General features: G+C 52.8%; 1 protein-coding gene across 3 annotated transcripts in view; it reads right to left on the bottom strand.

The window, feature by feature from the left end:
- LAMA5 (laminin subunit alpha 5) overlaps nucleotides 1-22,384 on the bottom strand; it is a 162,587-nt gene that overhangs the window by 5,571 nt on the left and 134,632 nt on the right. For all 3 annotated transcript variants that reach the window (XM_034786599.1, XM_034786600.1, XM_034786598.1), the window contains exons 48-75: nucleotides 22,150-22,293; nucleotides 21,034-21,185; nucleotides 20,826-20,936; nucleotides 19,796-19,907; nucleotides 18,833-19,003; nucleotides 17,441-17,637; nucleotides 17,158-17,274; nucleotides 16,682-16,836; nucleotides 15,617-15,758; nucleotides 14,998-15,100; nucleotides 14,690-14,803; nucleotides 13,916-14,095; nucleotides 13,321-13,463; nucleotides 11,841-12,026; nucleotides 10,909-11,045; nucleotides 8,883-9,036; nucleotides 7,969-8,102; nucleotides 7,599-7,761; nucleotides 7,302-7,433; nucleotides 6,344-6,495; nucleotides 5,619-5,751; nucleotides 4,645-4,785; nucleotides 3,716-3,846; nucleotides 3,431-3,598; nucleotides 3,029-3,161; nucleotides 2,061-2,218; nucleotides 1,419-1,608; nucleotides 625-777 (exon numbers count right to left, since the gene is read on the bottom strand). In XM_034786599.1, the coding sequence (XP_034642490.1) occupies nucleotides 625-777; nucleotides 1,419-1,608; nucleotides 2,061-2,218; nucleotides 3,029-3,161; nucleotides 3,431-3,598; nucleotides 3,716-3,846; nucleotides 4,645-4,785; nucleotides 5,619-5,751; nucleotides 6,344-6,495; nucleotides 7,302-7,433; nucleotides 7,599-7,761; nucleotides 7,969-8,102; nucleotides 8,883-9,036; nucleotides 10,909-11,045; nucleotides 11,841-12,026; nucleotides 13,321-13,463; nucleotides 13,916-14,095; nucleotides 14,690-14,803; nucleotides 14,998-15,100; nucleotides 15,617-15,758; nucleotides 16,682-16,836; nucleotides 17,158-17,274; nucleotides 17,441-17,637; nucleotides 18,833-19,003; nucleotides 19,796-19,907; nucleotides 20,826-20,936; nucleotides 21,034-21,185; nucleotides 22,150-22,293 (4,106 nt within the window). The remainder of the gene's footprint in view (nucleotides 1-624; nucleotides 778-1,418; nucleotides 1,609-2,060; nucleotides 2,219-3,028; nucleotides 3,162-3,430; nucleotides 3,599-3,715; nucleotides 3,847-4,644; nucleotides 4,786-5,618; nucleotides 5,752-6,343; nucleotides 6,496-7,301; nucleotides 7,434-7,598; nucleotides 7,762-7,968; nucleotides 8,103-8,882; nucleotides 9,037-10,908; nucleotides 11,046-11,840; nucleotides 12,027-13,320; nucleotides 13,464-13,915; nucleotides 14,096-14,689; nucleotides 14,804-14,997; nucleotides 15,101-15,616; nucleotides 15,759-16,681; nucleotides 16,837-17,157; nucleotides 17,275-17,440; nucleotides 17,638-18,832; nucleotides 19,004-19,795; nucleotides 19,908-20,825; nucleotides 20,937-21,033; nucleotides 21,186-22,149; nucleotides 22,294-22,384) is intronic.

Raw genomic sequence — 22,384 nt, 5'->3', positions numbered from 1 at the left:
CCCTCCCAAGAGCCCCTTATGCCCGTGGAATGAGGGGACGGGACAGTGGTAAGACTGAGCCCTGTGGACAGAGAGCCTATGACTGTCCTCTGCAACCTCTTGGAGCAGGGAATGAAGCCACCAGAGAACAGCTCCATCAGCGCCTGAGCGCGTCCTCAGGAAACTCAGCAGCGTGTGATTCCTGGCACTGAAGGCAGTTGGCAAATCTGACAGCACAGCCTGGGCATCATGTGGGCTGGTACTCCTTGGCCCCTTTACGCCGTTCTGACAGGGAAGAGGGGCCTTAAGCTAAGGGCGTGTGCGCGCTGTGCCCGCCGGCCAGCCTCTAGCAGGGCAGTAGGGCCGGGTACAAATGAGAATCTGGGCAACTCTCCCCAGAGCTGCGTTAGTTTAATTTTTGCCTGGCAACTTTTACCACTTTGCACAATGCAGTGGCAGTGGGAGAGGCCAGGACTAGCCAAGAGACTCCAAGGGCTGCCAGCCAGATGGACGCCCTCGGCAGACTCATCTGGGAAGGCAGTGTCCCCTGCCCTTGCTGGACAAGGGAGGACACCCGGTATAAAAGCTCTTCCTGCAGTGAGCTGGGATGGCGGGATGGGGTGACCAGGCGTCCGGAGTCCTTACTGGAACGTGAGCCTTGGCTTTCGCAGCAGGAGCTCCCCCGACATAAAACGGGCTTTGGGCCAGAAAGTCTCCAGCGGCAGCCACCACGCCATTCTGAGCCTTCAGGCCATCGATGACCAGTTGAGCCCTGCTCCCGTCCCTGCCGAAGAAGACCTGCAACGAGCAAGCGTTACACACCACGTGGTAAGCAGGGTTCAGAGCAATAACTGTTTGTTTCTACCCATGCCCATGCTTTGCTACGCCCATGGTCCAGTTGGAAAGCCCAGCTCTGGTGAGGGAGAAGAATCAGACTAAATTTGGGAAGGGAGAGAAGGCTCCGACATGCTGGAGGTCAGGCAACTAAACCCTTCTGGCCTCAGAATCGATGTGGTTCATGATTCAGAAGGGCTCTGATTAGCACCCCCATCAGGTTGTCAGAGGTGCAAGACCGTAGCCACCAATCGCAGCGATGAAAGGGAGACCGTCCATTTGAAAACACGACCCTTCTGCCACCCACTTTACTCTCTACAGACACCCCACGCCTCTGCCAGATGGGTGGTGATTATAACCACGTAGGCAGCGTCAAACAGCTGCCACCTGAAAAATAACCTTCGCCTCAACGACGCAAGAAAAAGAAGCGGCCACAAAAATGTTTCCTGCTGTCCACCTCATCGTGGGTGGAATTCCTGCCCCTCAGTGGCACTGCTCTGAGATGCGGAATGGGGAATAAGGGGTTAGTTGAGGGCTAGAAAAGGGAGCTTTGCGTGCCATGCATTTCGCCCTCTAAGTACCAGCCCAGCGGTCCCTCTGCTTACTGTGTGCCACCTGCCGTCATGGTACTTGTCTTTGCTCCGCATTCTCAGTTTATTCCCATGGAAATCTGCCAGGAACACGAAGCGGCCACTGGAGACGAAGAGGGCCATGAAGGAGCCCTGCAGTTTGCTGGCCACGTAAAACAGCAGCCCACTGGCTGAGTTCAGCCTGACGTCCATGGAGAAGTGGGACCTGCAGAACAAGAGGGGCTGTTCAGTTTCACAGTCCCCCCCCTCCACCTCTGCTACTAGAGCTTACCACCACCATGCCCCCTGCTACTGCTCTTTCCAACTGAGATTGCCAGGAGCATCCAACCCTCACACACCCCACGGAGCAGGTTAAGAATTATCCCTGTTATCCAGAGAACTATGGCACAGAGTGTTTAAGGGCCAGATTATTAAAGGGATTTAGGTGCCTAAAGATGCAGATGGGTGCCACTGCTGAGTGCCATTTTCAAAAGTGCCTAGGCACCTAAATCCCTTTAACAATCTGGGCCAAAGTGACTTGCCCCCAATTCCCTCCAGGGAGTCTATGGCAGAGCCAGGCCAGCCCCCAGAACTCCTGACTCATCACCGTTTTCCTCTGCGACAGGTGGTGGAGCAGGGTTTGGGTGTATGGAGACAGGGCAGACACAGCGCACTTACCTTTCGCGGAAGGACGCTGGGATATCATCGAATTCCACATGACTCGTGGAGGATCCTCCAAACCGGAAGGCACCTTTAGCGGCTTTGGGGTGCCTGGGTAACTGGCAGGTCCTGTCCTGGTAATGCCTATGGTCTTTCAATGCAGCCTTGCTTGGCACCTACAAGAGAACAATTTGGAAAAGAAAGGGTCTGGGTAAGGAAAGCAACGGCTCCATCGTGGAGGACTTGGGCGCTGTCTGCCACCACACGCAAGACCAATGCATCTACCCTGTGCCTGTCACCCTTGTATCTGGGGCCCACATAGGCCAGAGCCACCCCTGCTCTGGATTATCTGGGCTCCCAGAGGGAAGAGCTGGTTTGCTTTTTTCTGTTTTTCGCAAAGGTGCATTGAGTCTCTCTCTGCTGCCTCTTCATACAGACCCCAAATTACCCCCGCTCCCTTTCCTAAAACTGCTGCCACCCAACTCACAGCTGGGGAGTGTCCCCCTGGGGAACATGGAATCACCAATCCCAGAGCGGCACTGACTCTGCAGGGCACAGTCCCAGGCCAGTTGAAGTGTCCCCCACACCAGTGCCCCTCGTTGGGTGACCATGGGACACAGCAGGGTGTGGGACGGCAGAGTGGGCTCCTTGGAATGCCGTCATGAAGCCCAAGTGCTGGGGGGTGCAGTGCCCTGGGCTGGAGGACACAGCCAGGAGCAGGGAAGAGCTGAGATGGACTGAATGGGTCAGGGAATGCAAGGCAGCTCCTCTGCTGTCCACACCCAGGCTGTTAATGTCAGCTCAGAGTATGGCCCCACGTTTCACCCACGGCAACCGCAACTACAACGGCAGGGAGGTGTGGGTAGGTTCCTTATCCCTGCCCCATTTCCAGCCACTGACTCCAACTGCACCCTTAAGCTGCCAGTACACAGCTCGGCTAGGAGATGGGAGCAGAGGAGCTGAAGAGCGGGAAGAGAGTCCAACACCTTTAGTTTCCGCCTGTCTTTCTTCAGAGACGCTCTCATCTGCTGTGGCTGCCGGTCCCATGGGCAGCTCATGGTCACGTTGAAGCTCTCTGTGTTCTGCTGCAGGTCCACAACCATCTGCGGGTCTAACTTCCTATTGCACAAAGGAAACAGGTCTCCATCCGGTAGTGTGGGGGAGCCCCGGGGTGGCACATCCTGAGTAGGTGAGCAAACACCAGCTGGGTCGGGCACCTCAGCACATCAGGAAGGTGTGTGTATGTGGGAGGTGGGAATCAGGGTTACAGATGGACTGGGGGAAGGGATAAATGAGCAGATTGATTTGGGAGGGGAAAGGACAAAAGGGGCAAATTAACCACCCTGGCAATTTAAGGAGACAGCACCGCAGGGACACACCGCACTCACCGCTTCACAAAGACATTCCCGATGCAGCCCGTCAGGTTGCTAAGAGCGCCGGCCTCTGGCAAACCACCCAGTTGAAACAGCATCTGCTCCTCCTGGCGCCTGTGCCTCTTGTAGCGATCGGCTCCTTGCTTGGGCCCTTGGAGTTGATCATCTATGTAAAGCCGAACCCTGCAATGAGAGCACAGCTAGCGATTCACTCGGCCCCGGCGTCCCCCGCACGCTGCGACGAGGCAGTGCCTACTACCAGTGGCGACAGTGCTGCTACGAGGGATGACTAGAACGTACCCCGTGGCATCGTTGTAGATGGCGACGTAGTGGCTGGCATCGTCCGCATAGGCATGTTTTGTGGTGAGTTCGGTTTTCAACACTGTCACGGCTACTCGGCCATTCTTCAGAGACACCTGGCAATTCCCTTCCTACAAAGGAAAAATAACGCCTCGCACGAGAGCTGGAAATGGCCGAACGACTACAAGGAATCAACGGCCATTTGCCCTCCTGGTGTGACTTCCCTCCCAGGACACCCAGCCAGGCACAGAGGTACCAGGTGATGTCACAGCAAGGGGGATCCTCCATCCAGTCAGGAAGACGTGGCCCCAGGTGGAATGGGAAGTGAGGGCTCCTCATGTCTGGGGGGAATCTATCTCCAGGAGAAGTGCCAGAATCCATCTCTCTGTGCTAAGGGGTTGGAGAGAATTTTGTGGCTCCCAAAGACGCACGGGGAAGGGGCAAGAGAGGATCTACCAACATTGCTTTTCTAAACAGAGACCCTTCCCCGCCCCCTTCCCTTTCACTGTTCACTCATCACCGGAGCTAACGCCTCCCTTTCTTTGAGAGAGTAACAGAAACCTCCTGCCGTACACCCAGGAAATACAGCTCCTTCTGAAAATCCCTTCTTCAGCTCTTACTACGAGCCAAAGACCTTGAGCTCGTGCAAGAGCTCACCTGCTCCCTGCTGGGATTCCTGTTACAATCACACCTCTCTGGCGAGGCAGCGATTAGGGATGAGGGTTGGGCTTTTGGGGTGAGCAGGATGCAGAAGGCTTTGCTGTCATGACAGTGTCCCTCTCCCCTCAGCCGTGCTCACTGAACCCTACTTGCAAGAGCCAGCCTCAAACAGAAGCGGCTCGGGGCTCAGAAACGTGCGGCCCCCTTCGAGGTGAAGTGCGGGCCCCGCTGTGACGGGGGGGAACAGCAGAAGTGCACTGCAGTCCTACCGCTGTGGAGTGGGAGTACAGCAGGCCGTGGCTCTGGCTGGTTCGGAAGCTGAAGCCCGTGTAGAAGTTCTGCAACGAGGGCACGTTCTTCAGAGACAGCGTCAGGTAGCCGTGGCCGTGGAATTTAACTGAGCGGGCCACCTGCAGGAGGCAGAGAAGGAAAAACACAATCACAGGGCGTTCCTCCATTACAAGTGAACAAGGCAGCCACAGCAAGTCGATCTGTGCCTCGGTTTCCCAATCAGTAAAATGGGGATAACAGCACTGCCCTACCTCACAAGGGTGTTGTGAGGATAAATACAGTAAAGGCTGTGCAGTGCTCAGGCCTGGTCGACACTTAAACATTAATTTGACTTAGCTACGCTAGTCAGGGGTGCGAAGAAACTCCTCACTATCACTGACGTAGCTATGTCAGCCTAACCCTCAGCGCAGACACAGCTTTGTCGACAACAGAACCCTTCCGTTGCATAGCAACCATCACTCTTGGAGGTGGTGTTCCTACACTGATGGAAAAATCCCTTCTGTCGGTACAGGCTGCGTCCACACTACAGGGCTGTGCTGGCATAGCTACAGTCTCCATAGTGTGAACATACCCTCAGACACTGTAGTAGTGGGGACCAGGTAAGTACCAGAGATACGGGGATGGGTGTACATCACACATGGCGGTGTGCGTTTCCTAACCGTTTACTCAGCACCAGCACTTGCCTCTGGGCTGGGTCTCTGCTGGCGTACTTGTTTTACGGCAGTTTAAGCGAGAGGAGAATCGGGCCTTTCATGCCGCGAGGCAGACGGCACTGAGATCACGATCACGACTCCGCAGTGTTTCCTTTGGCTCCTTTCTACAGCTGCAGCCTGTACCTCCTGGGTCAGAGGGTCAGGCAGCACCCATTGATGCAGACTGCCTCGCGCCTGACCCCTAGAGGCAGTGGAGAGAATTACCCAGCACGATACCAGGACAGACGGGCCCCACTTACCAAGAGGTCCGAGGTGCATCCGTAGCTCACTCCGACCGTATTCATGCGCTTTAGGTCAACGTATTTGCCAAGCGCCTTCAGGCCCTTCATGCACCCCCGGATCGAACCTCCCTTGGGGAAGATGGCCTTCAAGCTGAAAGGGGGGAAGTGGCTGAGTTAACAGGCCTGTGTCATGCAGGAGGTCAGACTAATGGCTCCTTCCGGCTTTGATATCTGTGACCAGACAGACCTGGCTCCAAGGGGAAAGATTTTACTCTGGGGCCGGGGAGATGTATGGCGCCCGGAGCACGTGTCAGCTCCACGTAGGGTGACCAGATGTCCATGGATGACCTCGTGCAAAGGGCAACAGCAAAGTTAAGTCACTGGAAATAAACAGGATGCAACTAAGAGCCCAACCCGCTTCCTCTCTGCAAGGAGCCCTGGTCCTGTCCATTACCAGGACAGAGACTTCTGCCTCATTTACAGGAGGAGAAGACAAATCTCTGAGCTGGCTCGACTGCTCGGACAGGGTGGGCAGTCACCTAGGCGCAGTGGCTAGCACACGAATGGCTGTGGGGCTGAGCAGTGATCTGGGGAGGGGGTGGGGGAGGTTTTGATACCCATCCCATGACTCCTTCACGGAAGGATGCTGAAGCAATCAGGAGAAAGATCTTTGCCTCCCTTCAGAGAGCAACCCTGTCCCCTTCAATGACTCTCTCCTGGCAGGCTAGGACTAGGACTGTTACCTCTCGGGCAGCAGGGGCACGGGCACGCCCCCCAGGTAGTAGGAAACGGCTTTCTGCAGGGAGTTCTCCTGCTCCACCATGAAGATGGTCTGTCGCTCCAGCCGCACTAAGATGCGCTGTTTGGAACTCAGGGTGAGGAGGAAAATCTGGATCTGGAGTCGAAGAGGAATACGATAAATAAACTCCTGCACCCTCGGGGTGAGGGTTTATCCCCAGTGGAGCAGCACATGAGAATGAGAATCAGCCCCTCAGTGCCAGGACAGCGTCCCAGAGCCTGCAGGACTTAGTCTGTCCTGCTCTGAGCATCTATGTACCAGGAGCCCCGTCCACGCTGTGGGAGAACCAGTGCCTATAAGTGCCACGCTTACGCTTTGGGTTTCCATAGCGAAGCGCTGGCCAGCAAGGGGGGATGAGTCCCTCGGAGAGAGACAGCCCCAGGAGGGAATCTCCGGCAAGCAGAGCCCCCAGATGCCGGCTAAGGGGATGGATTATCACAGTCAGCCTGTGCTGCATTACTCGGCTGCTTTGCACTGCTGCAGCCTTTCCTGCAACAAGGCTGCAAATGGAGGCAGTGCCTGCACCGAGACAGACAGTGCCTTGGGCTTCCCCTAGCCCGAGCTTGGGATGGTGACAGTCGCTTCACCGTATTTACCCCTTCTGGAGCCTGTGATTACATCCCTCGACCTCACACAAAGACGCTGGACGAGCAGCCCACGCAAGCCCTTTGCCAGCGCTCCCCTGCCTTGGGAGAAGAGCAAGTGGCAGGCTCTCCTGTGAGTGGACACCGCGGAACTGAGCAGGTCCCCTCCAAACGGCCAGGTGTGGTGCCAGTTAGATCAGGCCAGGCATCTCCTGCTGCTGCCAGGCCCCCCACTTCTAGATCCCAAGCAGAGATCGCTCGTCTAGGAGCCCAGGGAAACACCGCCTCTGGGGTGGAGCGTCTCCTGCTCTGCATTACCGCTTTGTTCGTGGTGCTGCTGACGATGAGAGACGTGGGGTCACCGCTGGGTGCTGCCATCTCAAGGACTTCCTTGAAGTCATAGTAAAGCACCAGCTTTCCGTCCTGAACAGCCAGGCACAGGAACTGGCCCTGTGGGGAGGGTAAAACAAGCCCAACTCAGCCTCCTGGGGTACTGAGGTGACAGTTCCCCGCCCCTGCACGGGATTGCAGTGTTTGGAACCAGAGCACCATCATCACTAGTGTTTGCGAACCCCCCAGAGACGAACAAAGGACAAATTCGGGAGGGGGACCTGCCTGATGCTCCAAGAAGAAGAGAATCCCGTTGTAAGAGACCACACGAATTTCCTGTTCAAAGCGCTTGGTCGAGCCGATCTGGCTCTCAAATTTGATTTCTGCGTAGCCGGTACCATCAAAGTAGGAGCCATCTGTCAGCCAGGGATCTCCCGTGGATTTGGACCTGAGCAAGGCAAGAGAAAGAAGAAGAGTTACAGACTTTTAGGGGTGGGGAAGAGCTTTCAACAAAAATATGCGATGGTCAAATGCAGTCTAAGATTTAACTGCAAGTCACCTCCTCCCTGGTGACTATCTCGGCCCCCTTCTAAGCTCTGGAGGGACAGGAGACGTTCCCATCATGCTGAAGGCAGTGTACTGAATTCTCTCGTACCTTGCACAGGGTTTGTCAGCAGCGGTGTCCAGGTGGAAGGTGCGCTGGAAGTTGTATAGACTCACCACCTCCTCGTTCAGCGTATCCATCTCGATGCAGCCCCGGTAGCTGGGGTAGCGCAGCGTCACTGGAGGCTGAAGAAGAAGGTCACTGTCTACGGCTATACTTCTTTAGGGTTAGTTTAATCTAGCAGGGCAGATCCTGCCTTCCTGAGCGTGCAGCTCTCACTTTAACATAGGGGAAATAAACAGCCAACGGGCAAAGAAAGCAAATGCCTCCAAACAATGCTAGGTATTAAATGGAATGAGCTTATAACAAATTCCGAGATTCACCAGAGAGCTCAACAACCCCTTATCTCTAATGTTATCCAGAAAAGATGGAAACACCTGGGACATGTGTTAAGGGTGAAGCCAGAACACCTGCCATGGGCTGCTGGAGGAACATATACAAGGGGCTGACCCAAAGAATCCCCCCATCCCCATCCAACAGTATTTAGAGAAGGAAATCTTATGGGACTTCCCAAGAGAGGACAGGCACAGAGCGGCTCAGGACAGAATGGTACAGCAGGGCCACCTTTGTGCACTAAGTGCCGCCTGATGGATTCAGAACAGCTTGTTCATTTATTTGATAGCATGAGCGTGGCCCCCTGCGGTTTGTGCCGCTGACACGGGGTGGGGAGGGAGCCAGAGCTGTATCTGACCCAGGCATACCCACAGAAACAAGCTACACCCCAGGCCTGTGCAGGCGGGGAGCCAGGGGGAGGAACAGAGGGAAAAGGCTCTTTGTGGTATCGCAAAGCCTGGTCCAGGGGAGACACGAATGTGCCCACAGTGTAAATGGAGTCAACTGAGGATCTGGCCCAAAGAATCCAGGAACCCAGTCTCTGCCCGCTCCGCTGCGTTAACCCATCTCACCGTGAAGCCGGCGGGGTAGCCTCCCACATAGAAGACCACGTTGTGTGGCTCGAGGTTGAGCAGCCCCTGATCTCCTTTGGCTACGCTGTCTCCTTTCGTCTCGTGCAAGGTTTGCTTCTCCACGATCACAGACATGTGTCCATACTGCAGGATCCTGCCCGCCCAGATCACACAGTCAGTACAAGGGGAGGAGAGAGCCAGGCAGACGGGGAATCCCTCTCCACACCCAAACCTCCCCCTCAGCTCTATCCGACTGCACGAGACTGCAGTGCACTTAAACTGGAGCATCTTAGAGTAGTCAGCAAATCACAGCAGCTTCACTGGGCTTTAAAGCCTGTAGCCACGAGGTGAAATGCTCATCTGTGGGGAGGCAGGCTCCAGTCGTGGAGCTAGGCACAAGCGTTGCCTCTTTGCCCAGGAAGGGCTGTCTCTGCTCTCCCTTCCCCAGCCCCTGCAGGAGCTGATTAGAGCCAAGCACTCCCTTGGGCATTTGGGGGTGGGGGGGAGGAGGAAAGATATATTTTGGTTCTTTCGGGTGAGATTTTTACCCTGAAGTCCTGGCCACCTTTCAAAGACCCATGGCACTGCTAGGACATGTATGTAATAGTGCCACCTGCAGGCTTGCACTGGACTGGGACCCTGCCCTTTGATTAAATCCTGACTCCACATTACGTGCTACATGCCAACGTTGCTTGTGTGTCAATTGGATGCAGGGTCATTCTTCCCTTTCCGCACGCTGTTAATCAGCTGCTGCATTTCGCCCTGGATATGGCTGCGTTTTGGTGACGGGAGCCCTGTGATATCCTTTACTCATCTCACCAGGGAGAGGAGAAGTTTAAGTAATGTGTGACTGTAAGGGTGAAAGATGCTGTGACCCAAGAACCTCCTAATGCCGCTGGCAAAGGGGCACAGAGAGGTTACAGGTATCTGCTGAGTCTAGCTCATACATTCTAGTTCACCGAAGAGGGCCATGGGAGATCTCTAATACAAGCTTATATAATACTGATCCTATCGTATCTGCTGCGAGAGAAATGTGTGGATGATACTTAAGGAGTTGTGTATATGTACTGTGACAGGCGGTCGCCAACCAGAGGTGAAAAACTGGTGTCCCGTCAGACCAGAGATGTTTATCCATCTATTTGTTGAAATGTAAACCGAATATTGGCTTATTCCCAATCCCCAGCCTGAGCTAACTGCAGATGAAAGACAGAGATTTAACAGGAAGAGAAGAACAGCAGGGGGAAAAGACCCTTATCCAGGGGTGCCCTTCCAAGGTTTACTGGATTGTAACTGGGGGACGAGGAGAACACCTTCTTATCCTGCACCTAGGAAGTAAACAGACAGTGCATTTACATTTATTAAAATGGGACCACTACCAGCCTTGGTTGGAAACGCAGCAAAAGGGTTTGGGTGAGATGAAGATTGGTTTAGACAGGAGGTTAACCTGTTAAGTTAAATTTAGTCTCTAGAAAGCGCGTGTTGATTTTGTTTTATATGTAACACTTCTGTTTCCATTATCCTTCCTCACGGGAATATTCGACTCTCTGTTCTGTGTTAATAAATGTATTCTTGTTTTCACTACAAATGTATCTCAGTGCTGTGGGGCTGTACACGGCTGATCCCGAGCTGAACCATACAAGCTGGTGTGTACGCTGCTCAGTGGTACTTCTGGAGAAGGGACTGGACTACAGGGGAACACTTCAAAGGGGCTCAGGGACTGGGGTGCACCTCCTGTTAACCTGGAAGTAAAATAAAGGCTGGCATAGCTAGAAGACTGTTTGCGTGGCCAACAGACAGGCGGTGTCAGGGGGTTGGCACCCAGTTAAGCACTAGGAAGTGTCCCTCTTCCTGGAGCCCGGGATGGGGGAGAGGGTAACAAGGTGATTCACTCCCAGAACTGTCACCGATGCGAATGCAAATTACTCTCTCTCGCCCTCTCACTTCCACTATGCAAAGTCTCCCTCTGCTGCTTTAGTTTCTTCTCTAGCTCAGCCAGCTACGCGAGTGGCTTGTGTGAATTTTGTACCTGTTGATGCTGACTGCAGCAAACTGCTCTCCAATCTCTTCGTCAATTGTTAGATAGGTCGGTTCTTCGTCCCCAAGTTTATAGATCCACTGCACCTTGCGGTCTTTGAGCACGATGCCCATGTAGTCTCCAGTGGCCTGAATGCACAGAGCAAACAATCCAAAGGGTTTGCAGCGGACCGGTCCAAAAAGGGGAAATCATTGAGGGAGTTTAAAGTAATGCTCTCAAGGCAAGGCGGCTCTCAGGATTTTTACAGCTGAGTGCACAGTCTTCCAGAGGGTTATTGGAGGCCTAGCTCCAACCAAAGGACACAATATACAAACCAGATACGCTCATCCCTCAAAAAACAAACGCTCCAGTGCATGCAGAGCCCAGCACCTGCGCGTCAGAGGGATGCGCCATTGCAAGGGCTAGGATCAAAGCAATGTGGTGTTCACGTCGCAGTGGGAATGTGCGTGGGCTGGAGGCTCACAGTTACCTTCACACACAGCCCAGTGGCTCTCCTATAAATGAGCAGCATCTAGCCCTGGGGGCGGCATGGCCCATGCGATTGCTGTCTCCTACCACACTCTCCCAGGGCCCCTGTGAGGGGACGACAGCAGCCCCAGGTTCCGCCCGGAGGAAGGTTTTGTGCCCTCTCCTCTCAATTCAATAATGTTTGGCAGCAATAGTGGACACCCTGCTCCCACTCTCAGTGCCTGAAACCTTTACAAGCAGTAGGGAGAAGCTGGGTGAATGGAGACAGCTGGCTTAGATATTCACTGGCTGAATGCAGCACATAAGACCTTCCTGATAGGAGACTTTCCCACCCCATCCAGAGCTCTGCACTGGCATCCATCGCACACTTGTTCCCCTTCTGGATCACCCAGCCCAAGCTCTGCCTGCTGCACGGTTCCCTCTCCCGCTCCTGTGCTTGGATGAGCAGCTCTTACCTCTTTATTGCCCAGGTACAATACGAACTGTCCCGCGTCGGCCCCGTCCTGACGCCGCTGCCTGGGTTTGGGCTCCGGGTTCTGGATGTAGAACTTGAGGGAGGTGTAGGCCGACAAATCCTGCAGGTCACTGGGAGTCCGGACCTGGACGCCCGAGGTGCCGTTGAACTTCAGTGGTACCTTCACCTAGAGGGGGAGAAATCAAAGCCAAGCTGACGGAAGCAGCCCAGGCAGCCTGACTCCTCATTTATGGTGACAGCCCAGGCAGAGTCGCATTTAGCGTGTGTAAAACCTGCGGCACCAAGTCTCAGAGCCCAGGTCAGCTGACTTGGGCTTGTGGGCCTCAGGGTGCGGGGCTACAAATGTCAGTGGAGATGCTCAGGTTCAGGAGAGAGCCTGAGCGCTGGGACCCTTCCTCCTTGCGGGGGTCTCAGAAGCTGGGCTCCAGCCCGGGCCCAAACATCTACACTGCGATTTTACAGCTCCCCCAGCCCAAGTCCTGTGAGCCCGGGCCAGCCACGGGGCTCTTCTTGTAGACTGACCCTTAGGCGCAGAGGGGAGGTGATTTTTTGGTTCACTTGCAGAACAGATCCAGAAAAAAAAATTCACTTTGAGTCGATTTGAAACTAAAAATTGTTGAATTTTTGGGTAAACCAAAACGTTGAAAAAAAACCCCCAAACCCTGCATTTAGATGAGAACCAAACTTTAAAAAAAAAAAAATCTCAAATGATTTTTAAATAAAATTGATGCAAATGTCAGATAAAAAATGTGAAAGGTTTTCTTTCAAAACTGTCAAAATGAAACATTTTGATTTGGGAGGTTGGGGGGGGGGGGGTTTGTTTTTTGTTTGTTTCTCTTTGACCAAGAACTAGGTCAGTGAATTTGACACAAGTTTGCAAAATGTTTCAGTTGACCTGAATCTGCATTGTTTGCCCCCCCCCCAAAAGCTTTGCCTGAAATCTTTTGCCCAGCAGGTCTTAAAGCCGAGATTTAACCACGACAAAGTACTTTTATGGAGGCTCTGAAGGGGAGATCCATAAAGACCATGTGGAGCCTGCTGCAGATTTGGAGGGGCCAGGGGAGACCACAAAGTGTACGATCAAGACTGACTTCTCTACCCCCTCAAATGGATCCCCCAATATCCGGACTTCAGAGCAATCCCAGCTCACCCCACATTTCCACAGCCTTGCAAATCCGTTTTTAAAACTGCCCTACATGATGCAAAATGTAGCCTCATTGGCCAGTCAAAAGGGGAATAAAGTTTCCGCATGCATTGCCTTCATACAAAATCAGTGAACCTGCTTTGGCCAAACAAGATCCAAACCAAACTCAGGGGCTCCCATGTAGCCTTGCGGAGAGCAGCCTAAGGGAGGTTTGCTTGGTGCCTGCCTGTGCTAATTAGGGCCCTCAGGGGTTCACCTTCCGACCCGTCGCACACCAGCACTCTCACATATACAGCCCTCTCCCCCACGCCCCTACCTTGCTAGCAGCATTTCTGGCCTGCGTGATCAGCTGGCGGATTTGCAGGATGTTCTCGGACACAGTGGAGTTCTTATTCCTCCTGTTCTCCAGGCCTCTCAACTTCTCCAGCAGCAGCGGAATGGTGCTTTCCAGGTTCGACACTGGAGGGCGTGATTCGGGGAGGCAAAGGGCAACAGGGGATAATGATCAGCGGGGTGGAAAGGGATCCTACACTCAGCTATCGGGGGCGCAAGCCGAAGAAATGGACACAGCGCAGCTGTCACAGGGAGCGAAGCAGTGGCTAACGTGCACACCTCTCTTGCAGGACTTGCTGGCAGCACTAACAAAAGTGACTTTTAAAAATACAGCCGTAAAGTGCATCCAACACATTGTAAGAACATCCACAACCCGCCCCAGTGGATGACCTGGACTTTGCGAAGAGAGAGGAAATCAGAGGGGGACACACAACAGCCTCCCTTTAAACTTGTCAGCAGGGAACAACAGAGACAGAGCAGCACTTAGCTACCACAGTGAAGTGCTTCATGACGACAGCAGCGTCCTGGCCTTTATCCCCAGCCTGGGGATACCAGGGCTAACCCCCATCTTTCCATACCAGACTTCTTGGCGTCTTGAACTGCCTGGTTTAAGTCTTCATTTTTAAGGCCTCCATACTGGTCTTTCCACTCATCCAGGTTCTTCTTCATGTTGCTCAATGTATCTTCCACCCTGGCAACCGTGTCGTTGGCTGCTGCAGCTGCTGCCTTGGCATTCTGAATAACTGCCGTGGTGTTATCTTTGAGAGGAAAGGAGACAAGGCTCAAACTCAGCAAAGAGCAGGAGGGAGGGCAGAGCTCCTAGCTTCTGACTGGAGTCAGCACCATGCTTCTGCATCAGCTTAGCAATGATGGGACCTGACCTTATGCAATAACAGACGTACATGAGTTGGTGGCTCATACACACACTCAGCTCCTCAATTTCAAAAGCATTACAAGCCCACCAATGAAAACGGGCCTCTACCAAGACTCCCTTTCCTCCCCCATCCCCCCCCCCTNNGTGCCCTCCCCCCCCGCCCCCCCCCCATTTCACAAACCATCAAAGCCCACCAAACCAAACCGCCCCCCACCAACCCCCCCCTTCCCCCCCCCCCCCCCCCCCCCCCCCCCCCCGCTCAGGAGGTAGAGGCAGTTTAGACCTTCAGCCCAGAAAATGAAGCAAGATGTAACCAATGTATAGGGTCAGGTATACGCCCGCAAGGTCACTGGATGGGCAAACCACTGGGTACCTACCGTGACCATAGACTGCCCTGCGTGTTAGAAGGGACTACAGCTACGCTTTTCTCTTGTGATGTGCAGAACTCTTTTCTAGAAGAAAGTGGCTACAGACAAACCTTGGTCCTTGTCCAGCATGTTCTGTACAGATCGCAGCTGGTTCAGGAGCTGCTCCTTCTTCTCTCGGAGATCGGTCAGTTTGTCCTTGGCTGCCTGCAGCGTCCCTTTAATAGCTGGAAATAGACGTATATAACACGTGAGGTGTTTGTACATCTATCGCTCCTCCAAAGCACATCACACACCATCACTTCCACCCAAAACCAACACACGCACGCACGCGCGCACACACACACACAGTGCTTTCTATCTTTCCCACGCAGAAGAATTTCCCTGGAACACTTGTGTCCACTGCTGGCCCCTCTCTTACCCCCATCGAGTTTCCTCTGCTCCCTTTTCACGGCTTGCTCCAGGGCACTGCTGTTCTTCTTCAGCTCTTTAGATAGGGCACCAAGATCTCCCGATACAACACTCTACAAACACACAGGAGACCTCCTCACTAACTGTCTGGAATCTGGCACCAAGTGGTTCAGCACCTGAGCCCTAGGATTGGAAGAGGACTTCAAGTCCCCATTCCCCAGTCTCAGCAAAGGCTAAATGCTAGGCAAATAGCCAATGTTGGTCAGAAAGCATCTACACCACCTTCAGGCAAATGTTTTGCTGGGCAGGGGTGTGTGTTTGTGTGTATGCGTGGGGAGGGGTAACAGAGAGGAGAATTTGAGGTACCAGATGCCAAAGTCATTTAGTCACATCACTTAATGTCTCACTGTTTCAGTTTCCCCATGTGGTGAGGTGGAGATACTAACAGGTGTCTCACTGCAGTGAGGGCAGGCTGAGCCCATACGAGACCTCAGATGGAAGGGTGACAGCAGTGTCGGGTATCAGAATGAAGAGCTGCAGCGTGGCCAGGGGAGCAAAGGGCACCGGGCCGGCTCATTGGAGCCAGGATTTTGCAAGGGTGGGTGTGGGCCTGAAGGGAAATTGCATACTGTCAAAGCTTCACCGGCTGCCTCGTCAGCGTCTTTGGCTGCTCTCTCTGCGTTCTTCACAGCCTCGATGATGCTGGCATATGCGTTGGAGGCATTGATCGCTCGCTGGATAAACCCATCCTGGTTTGCACCCTGGATGCTGCTGCATTTGAAGACAAATAAATAAAGTCCATTGTCAGAAGCGCAGTGGAGCATCAGGGGCCAGACCCAAGCACTGGCAACACATTTCACTGTCCTGGGCTCCCCACTTTAAGACCCCCCCCCCATATGTGGGGTTTTCACTCACGGCCTGAACAACTGGCTTCCCCATACTGGTCTCCAAATTTGCCGCTCTTTCCCACTCACCCCCCGCCCCCGGGTCTGGAGATCTGCAGTGCCCAGTCCATTTTGAACCCAGCACCCAGCTCTGAGAGAGAAGCCCTTCCACGATCCATGGCAGGAAACTGTCTGTGAAGTAGGAAGTGGTGGGGTGGGAGTGAGGGAGGATCACTCCCCTGCATACTGCTGTGCAGAGTGGAGGAGATGGACAACCAATGAAACAGCACAAATAATGAATGACAATTAGCATTCGGACACAGATTGGGTCTAAGAGGTCAGCTGATCACATCCTGAAGACTCAAATTCGCCCAATTAACAGGTGGCACCACCATGCCCTGCGCCCTTTGGAAACGGGTACCAGCCCTGTTCTCACCCACATGCTTTCTCCATCACAGGCTGGTTTGCTACCACAGGGATGTTGCTGAGTGCTGGGCTACAGGTAATACATCAATTCTTACATGTAAACATTATCCCAAGACGCATATCAAAGCAGGGACTTCGGCAATCTTCAGACCCCTCCGAGTGCCCCGGAGAGGCCCCTCGACCACACACCACCACTTGTTTACACAAGCAGCCCGAGTCCCCCTAGCAAATGTGCTGGGGAGCAGGGTGCTGAGCCAAGTCAGTGGAGTTACCCCACGGCTGGCTCAGCGTCCTTGGTCCAGGCAGGAATAAGAAGTGGAGCAGACCACGAGAGTGCCGGGCCCACACAGGCCGGGGTGAAGCTGGGGCAGCCAGGGACGTTACCTGGAAAGGTTCCGAGCGAGTTCATCCAGGAACCTAGCGTGCTCCTCAGCTTCTTCGACGATGGGGATCTTACTGCTGGCGGGAGAAAACTTCTTCACCCGCTCTGTCAGGGGGTACCTGGCTCCGTCCAGCCGGGCGGCTAGCTTCTCGTACTCCTGCAGGAGGACACGCCCACAAGGGGGCATTCACCAACCTTGCCAGCTCCTCACTTCGGCAGCTGGACACACACCCAGGAGGGGAGAGAGACATTCCGGGGGGGCTGGCAGGTGACCAGCACATGGCTGATTTTCCATTGCCAGCACCATGCCCTTCACCCACACCACCATTCTTTCTCCACCCTTCCCCATGGCTAGTGCCAACTCCACCAACACCCTTCCCTACCCCCAATGCCTTGTCCCTCTTGCTACCAGCATCATATGCCAACCCATCTGACACACCTCGACCACCGGACAACCCTGAGCTTTTTCATCACTCACCTCCTTTGCATTCTCTATTATCTGTAGAAGATCTGAGACCTGGACCAGGGAGTCCTCAGCCATCTGCAAAGTGTCCTGCACCACCCCATACTGCTTCTGCAGCTCCTTACTCTTTCGCTTGAGACACAGATGGATAGTGTTAGTTAGGAGCCACAAGATCAAGCAACAGGCACAAGACCTAGATTATGCCAGACATGCCTTAGCCACTGACGAAACCATGCAGGTTCACCCAATGGTGTCAGTTCCCTTGCATGCCTATATGCAAATAAACCCCTCGTTGTACCTGGATTTCCTCAAGGTTGTTCCGATTCAGGCTGTTCAAGTCCTCTGTCTGCCTGGTTTTGTTCACAGCCTCATTGAGAGCATCTCGGAGATCCATCAGCTCTGAGCTATATTGAGCCAGTAAGTCTTTGATGCTCTTCACCAGGTCTTGGTTGGATTCCCACTTGCTGTACAGCTCACTCCTCACGCGATGGAGCACTGATGACAGAGTGCACAAGGAGATTGCCTTGAAACTCTTGTTTCCCCAACGTTTAAGAGTTCTTTCTGAGTGCACAGTGGAAACTGCTCGAAAGGCTCAGGGCCCGATTCTGGTCTCAAAGCAGATTTTACGACTAGAAGGGGACCATTATCACCATCTCCTCTAACCACACAAGCCAAAGAACCTAACCCAGTAATTTTTGCATGAAGCCCATAATTTCTGTTTGAGTTACAGCAAATCTTTAAAAAAGACAAAGACATCCCCTCTTGATTTAAAGCTGCCAAGTGATGGAGAATCCACCACATTCCTGGGTAAGTGGTTCCAATGGTTAATTACCATCCCTGTTAAAAATCTGCACTTCATCTGGATACATCTAGTTCCAGCTTCCAGCCATCAGATCTCATTGTGCTGTTTTCTGCTAGATTAAAGATCCATTTGCTATCTGAAATCTCTTCCCACAGTTACACTCGTGCATGTCTGGAGTAACTCCAGTGATGCCAGTGGAGAGAAGAATTTGGCTCCGAGGTTCTTGCAACAGAGTATTGTTTGATTAGAGCAGTGCATTGCAATGGAGAGTCCCTGGGGAATCACAGACTCCAGGTCTCTCTGAGCAAGGAACGACAGACACACTTCTGTTGTCACCATTTGGGACAATTTACTCAACCACTGAACACAAGATATACGAGCGTGTATAGGTGCATGTGAGAAAAAAATATATATATAAAACACTAACTACATTTTTAAGTGTTGTCATACAGAACCATTAAGTTAATGAAATTCAAATGCAATTAAATAAACCTGAAGCCTTCTGATAGTACATGAACTTGCTTGTACAGAGGAGCTAAATTCTGTTGGGACTGAAGTGAAAAATCACTGGCACTTATTAGCACCTTTGCAATTTGCAGAAGAGACTAAAATGGGACTATCAATTACTGTCCCCTCATTGCTGGACTGCTGAGGAGGTCAGTACTGGAAACTCCCAGCCTGTAGAAGCTAGATGGGAATACTCAGTTCAATAGTGTAACTCTCCAAATGTTGGTGACCACAACGGGATAACAGCAATGAGATGCCCCATAAACAATGTTTGCAGCAATGCCCTCACGATGGGACAGTTTGGGAAAAGAGCCCAGGAGTACTAGACATAGCCTGCGCCTTGGCATTTCCCACCCCCTGTGCCTGCTGAGCTAGGCTTACATTTCTGAGCCTTCTCGTGTTCCTGTTCTGCCACGCCTTTCTGGCTGAGGAAATCCCGTTCCTTCATCTCCTTCAGCATCCTTTGCACCTCGGCCATCTTTTGCCAGAACTCCTCAGAGGAGGCCGTGCTGAGGTCTGCAGTCCCCAGCTTGTCCATCTGGCGCACCAAATCTGCAGGGAAAGCCATACCTCATGGTTATCCCCCAATTGAGCATGTGGTCCTCCCCCAGCACTCCGAAAAGCTCCCACTCAGATAAAACAGCATCTGGTTTTTGTTGGAGTCCTGATGCCCAATGATAGATGGAGTGACTTGCTTCAAGTCATGAAGTGAGGGAATGACCCAGCTGGAATTCAGACCCAAGTTTCTAGATCCTCTACTGTAACCACTAGACTGGACTATTTCCCAAAGAATCCATCTTAGACTCATAGAATATCAGGGTTGGAAGGGACCTCAGGAGGTCATCTAGTCCAACCCCCTACTCAAAGCAGGACCAATCCCCAGACAGATTTTTGCCCCAATCCCCTAAATGGCCCCCTCAAGGATTGAACTCACAACCCTGGGTTTAGCAGGCCAATGCTCAAACCACTGAGCTATCCCTCCCCCCTTGTAGTTCGTCTTCTCCTCTAGCTTTACTGGGGCAGATTTCAGCCAGTGCAGGCAAGGAAGATTCCATGTTGCTCAATCACTCTTGGGAAAAGCACTGCAGATGGCCTCTATTTCTCACATTTTAAGTGTAAATATAACATGCTTCACCAAAGACGGCATTTAGCCAAACAGCTGAGATTCACTGGCCACAGAATTCTCTGCAACAACCCCGCCACGTTGCTTAAACCGTCTACAGGAATCTCCACAGATACTATCAAAGGTAACACTGCGCCCTGAGCAACTTGAAACAGCGGGAGTGTGGGATCTGGGGCAGGGGAAAATCAACCCGGCAGTTACACTTACACCTGGTCACTTACCTGCAATGCTATCCAGGATGCCTTGGATACTAATCGGCAGATGCTCTGCTCTCTGATGGGTCTCTTTTGTCTGCCCCTGCAGATCCTTTGCTTTTCTGTGAGTCATTGTTGCCTACAAAACAAATCACTGGTTTAGCTGAAGCATTCAGGGAGATACAACATGAGCCGTAATGCAAGGGTTGGCAGCTTTTGGGCCCACAGAGCTGAAAGCGTCAGCTCTTCGGCAAGGATTTGCACGGGTACTGTACTCTGCTACGGTTTATCTCCATGTGTGCACAGAAGTGAGTGAGAAATTGTGTTCATGATGAAATGGGTGGTGAAAAAAACCCTCAGGTCCATTGTGGACAAAAATCTTTCCTGCTCATAACACCGTTACACATTCTGACTTGTGCCAACACAGCCTGCATATTGATCGGGAGAATGCAGAAGACGCACAAGCTTTGAGGTTCTGAAAGAGTTTGCAAGTGGATGTACAAAAATGCACTCAGGTCATGTAATTACACGCATACGGAAACACTGGCCATTTGCACAGGTAGTTACCCAATGGGTATAAATCATTTGCACGTGCAAGTGCACACACATTTTATGCACCCACTTATGCCCCTGAATCTTGTGTCGACTATAGGTGCTTTGGGCAGGGACTGTCTTAAATCAACAGGGGATGCCTTTCCCCTCCGAAGAGTAGGGTTTAAATACGGCAGAAGAATGAAATGGTGGTTGCGGGGGCTGGATATTTGCCCGTATCTAAAAGCCTCTTTCGGCTCTGAGCAAGGAACCTGCCTGGATGAGCAGGGGTGTTGAAGAACAGGGTTGAGGTTCACTGGCAGAGTGCACGGTGGGCGACCCCCGGGCTGGGTTAGCAGGGGGTGCTGCAGGAATCAAGTGTCCAGCAGCTGCTCAAACGAGGCCTGGCCCTAACTAGCTCCTCCCATGGGCACCTAACACTCATTGTTATGAAAAGGAACAAGGGAAGGCCCGTCTGTGCCTGCAGTGTTCTCAGCAAGGGGAGAAGGACTGAGAAACATCCTGCCTTGTGCTGCAGTGCAATCAAATCCTGAGTGAGGTCCGCATTCTCGTCTGCCAGCTCGTCTGCCTTTTGCTTGACCCTGTTCATGGATCTCTGATATTCGCGCAGGTGGTTCTGAAAGAGAGAGGTGGGGGTGGAAATCAGGCAATAGGACCAGAGCCCCATGCAGAGACTAAGCCAGCGGGGAGAACACGTTAAGCCCTCCACATACAGTGACGTTTTTCATAGAGCTGTTCAGACCATGCAGTCGGGCCCAAGCGATGGAGCTGGCGTTCAGGTTGATCAGCTGGTTCCTGATGCTGGGGAAAGAGGCCTCGATCTTCTGGAGGTCGTCCAGCAGAAGCAGCACGCAGCTGTCACAGACTGCCAAGAGAAAGGGGTGGTGAGTAAACGGCTCTAATGCACCCACGTCGTCTCCTTCCATCTCCCCCTTCCTTATGACCATAGTAAGGGCATTTTTTTAACCCAAAGGGGGAGCCACATGTCTCCAAATCCCCGCCTCTTGAATTGGCTTCCCCTCTGGGGAAGGTGTTAACTTGGGGTCCCCGGGTCCACTTTCGATCCCTTTGCACAAAGGATCAGGATTTCCAAATGCTTTTAGGGGTGTGCCAAGGAGTGCAAACGGTCGGCGGGCCTGCTCTTGGTCTCACAGCAGCTTCCCACTCACATACCCCACATAACTCGGATGAAGTTGCTCCTAATTGGCGAGATCAGAGCCATGCCCACTATTAGGCTGATTAACACTGTTCCTGTGTTATCGGCCCTACGGCCACAAAGGAAACCAGCCAGAAGGCAGGGTGCTGTCTGCCAAGCTCACCGCCAATGTTTTAATTACTGCCAGGGGCCACCACACTGTGGGGACCTGACAATTAGGATCTGCCTGTTAAAGGTTACTCTCTAGCAAGTACTGATCAGACTACATCTCCCACAATGCACCATGGCCAGGAGACTCCCATGATGCCCCTTCTCCAAGAGGGGGCCTGGGGTGACTCAAAGCAGATTGTAGCGTTACCTGGGAGCTCGGCCTATAGAGGAGAATGGACACATGAAGCAGCTTAACTACAACGCCCGTTGCATTGCAGCAGCATTTCCAAATCAAAATATTTCGGGTTCTGGCCAATTTCTTGTTTTGGCCAAAATGTTCTCAGTGTTTGAATTTCCACCAAAAACAGAAAAAAAAAAATGAGATGAAAATGAAACGTTTGTCAATATTTTCAGTGAAACCCTCCCACCCCCCATTTTGCAGCCAGCTCTACCTCACTCCTGCAATAAAGCCAAGTGTGTGTGGGGGGGGGAGGCAGGGGGAAGATAACACGATGCTACTAACCTTCACACTTCATGCTGTCCGGGCCATTTGCTACAGGGATCTCATACTTCTCTATGCAGGTGTCACACTGCTTCCCCGTCAGGCCATGGGAGCAGGTGCACTCCCCAGTCCGGGGGTCGCAGGAGCCCCCCTTACACTGACACTCTGCCAACGAAAAGGAGGCAGTTGAGGGAGGTCTGTCCGGACCTAGTGAGCCCCTTGAGAGAGGGAACACTGGGATTCCGTCACAGGGCAA

This window comes from Trachemys scripta, chromosome 12, assembly GCF_013100865.1.
Source record: "Trachemys scripta elegans isolate TJP31775 chromosome 12, CAS_Tse_1.0, whole genome shotgun sequence".
Taxonomy (NCBI): domain Eukaryota; kingdom Metazoa; phylum Chordata; order Testudines; family Emydidae; genus Trachemys; species Trachemys scripta.
This window is presented reverse-complemented; position numbering and strand designations above follow the sequence as displayed.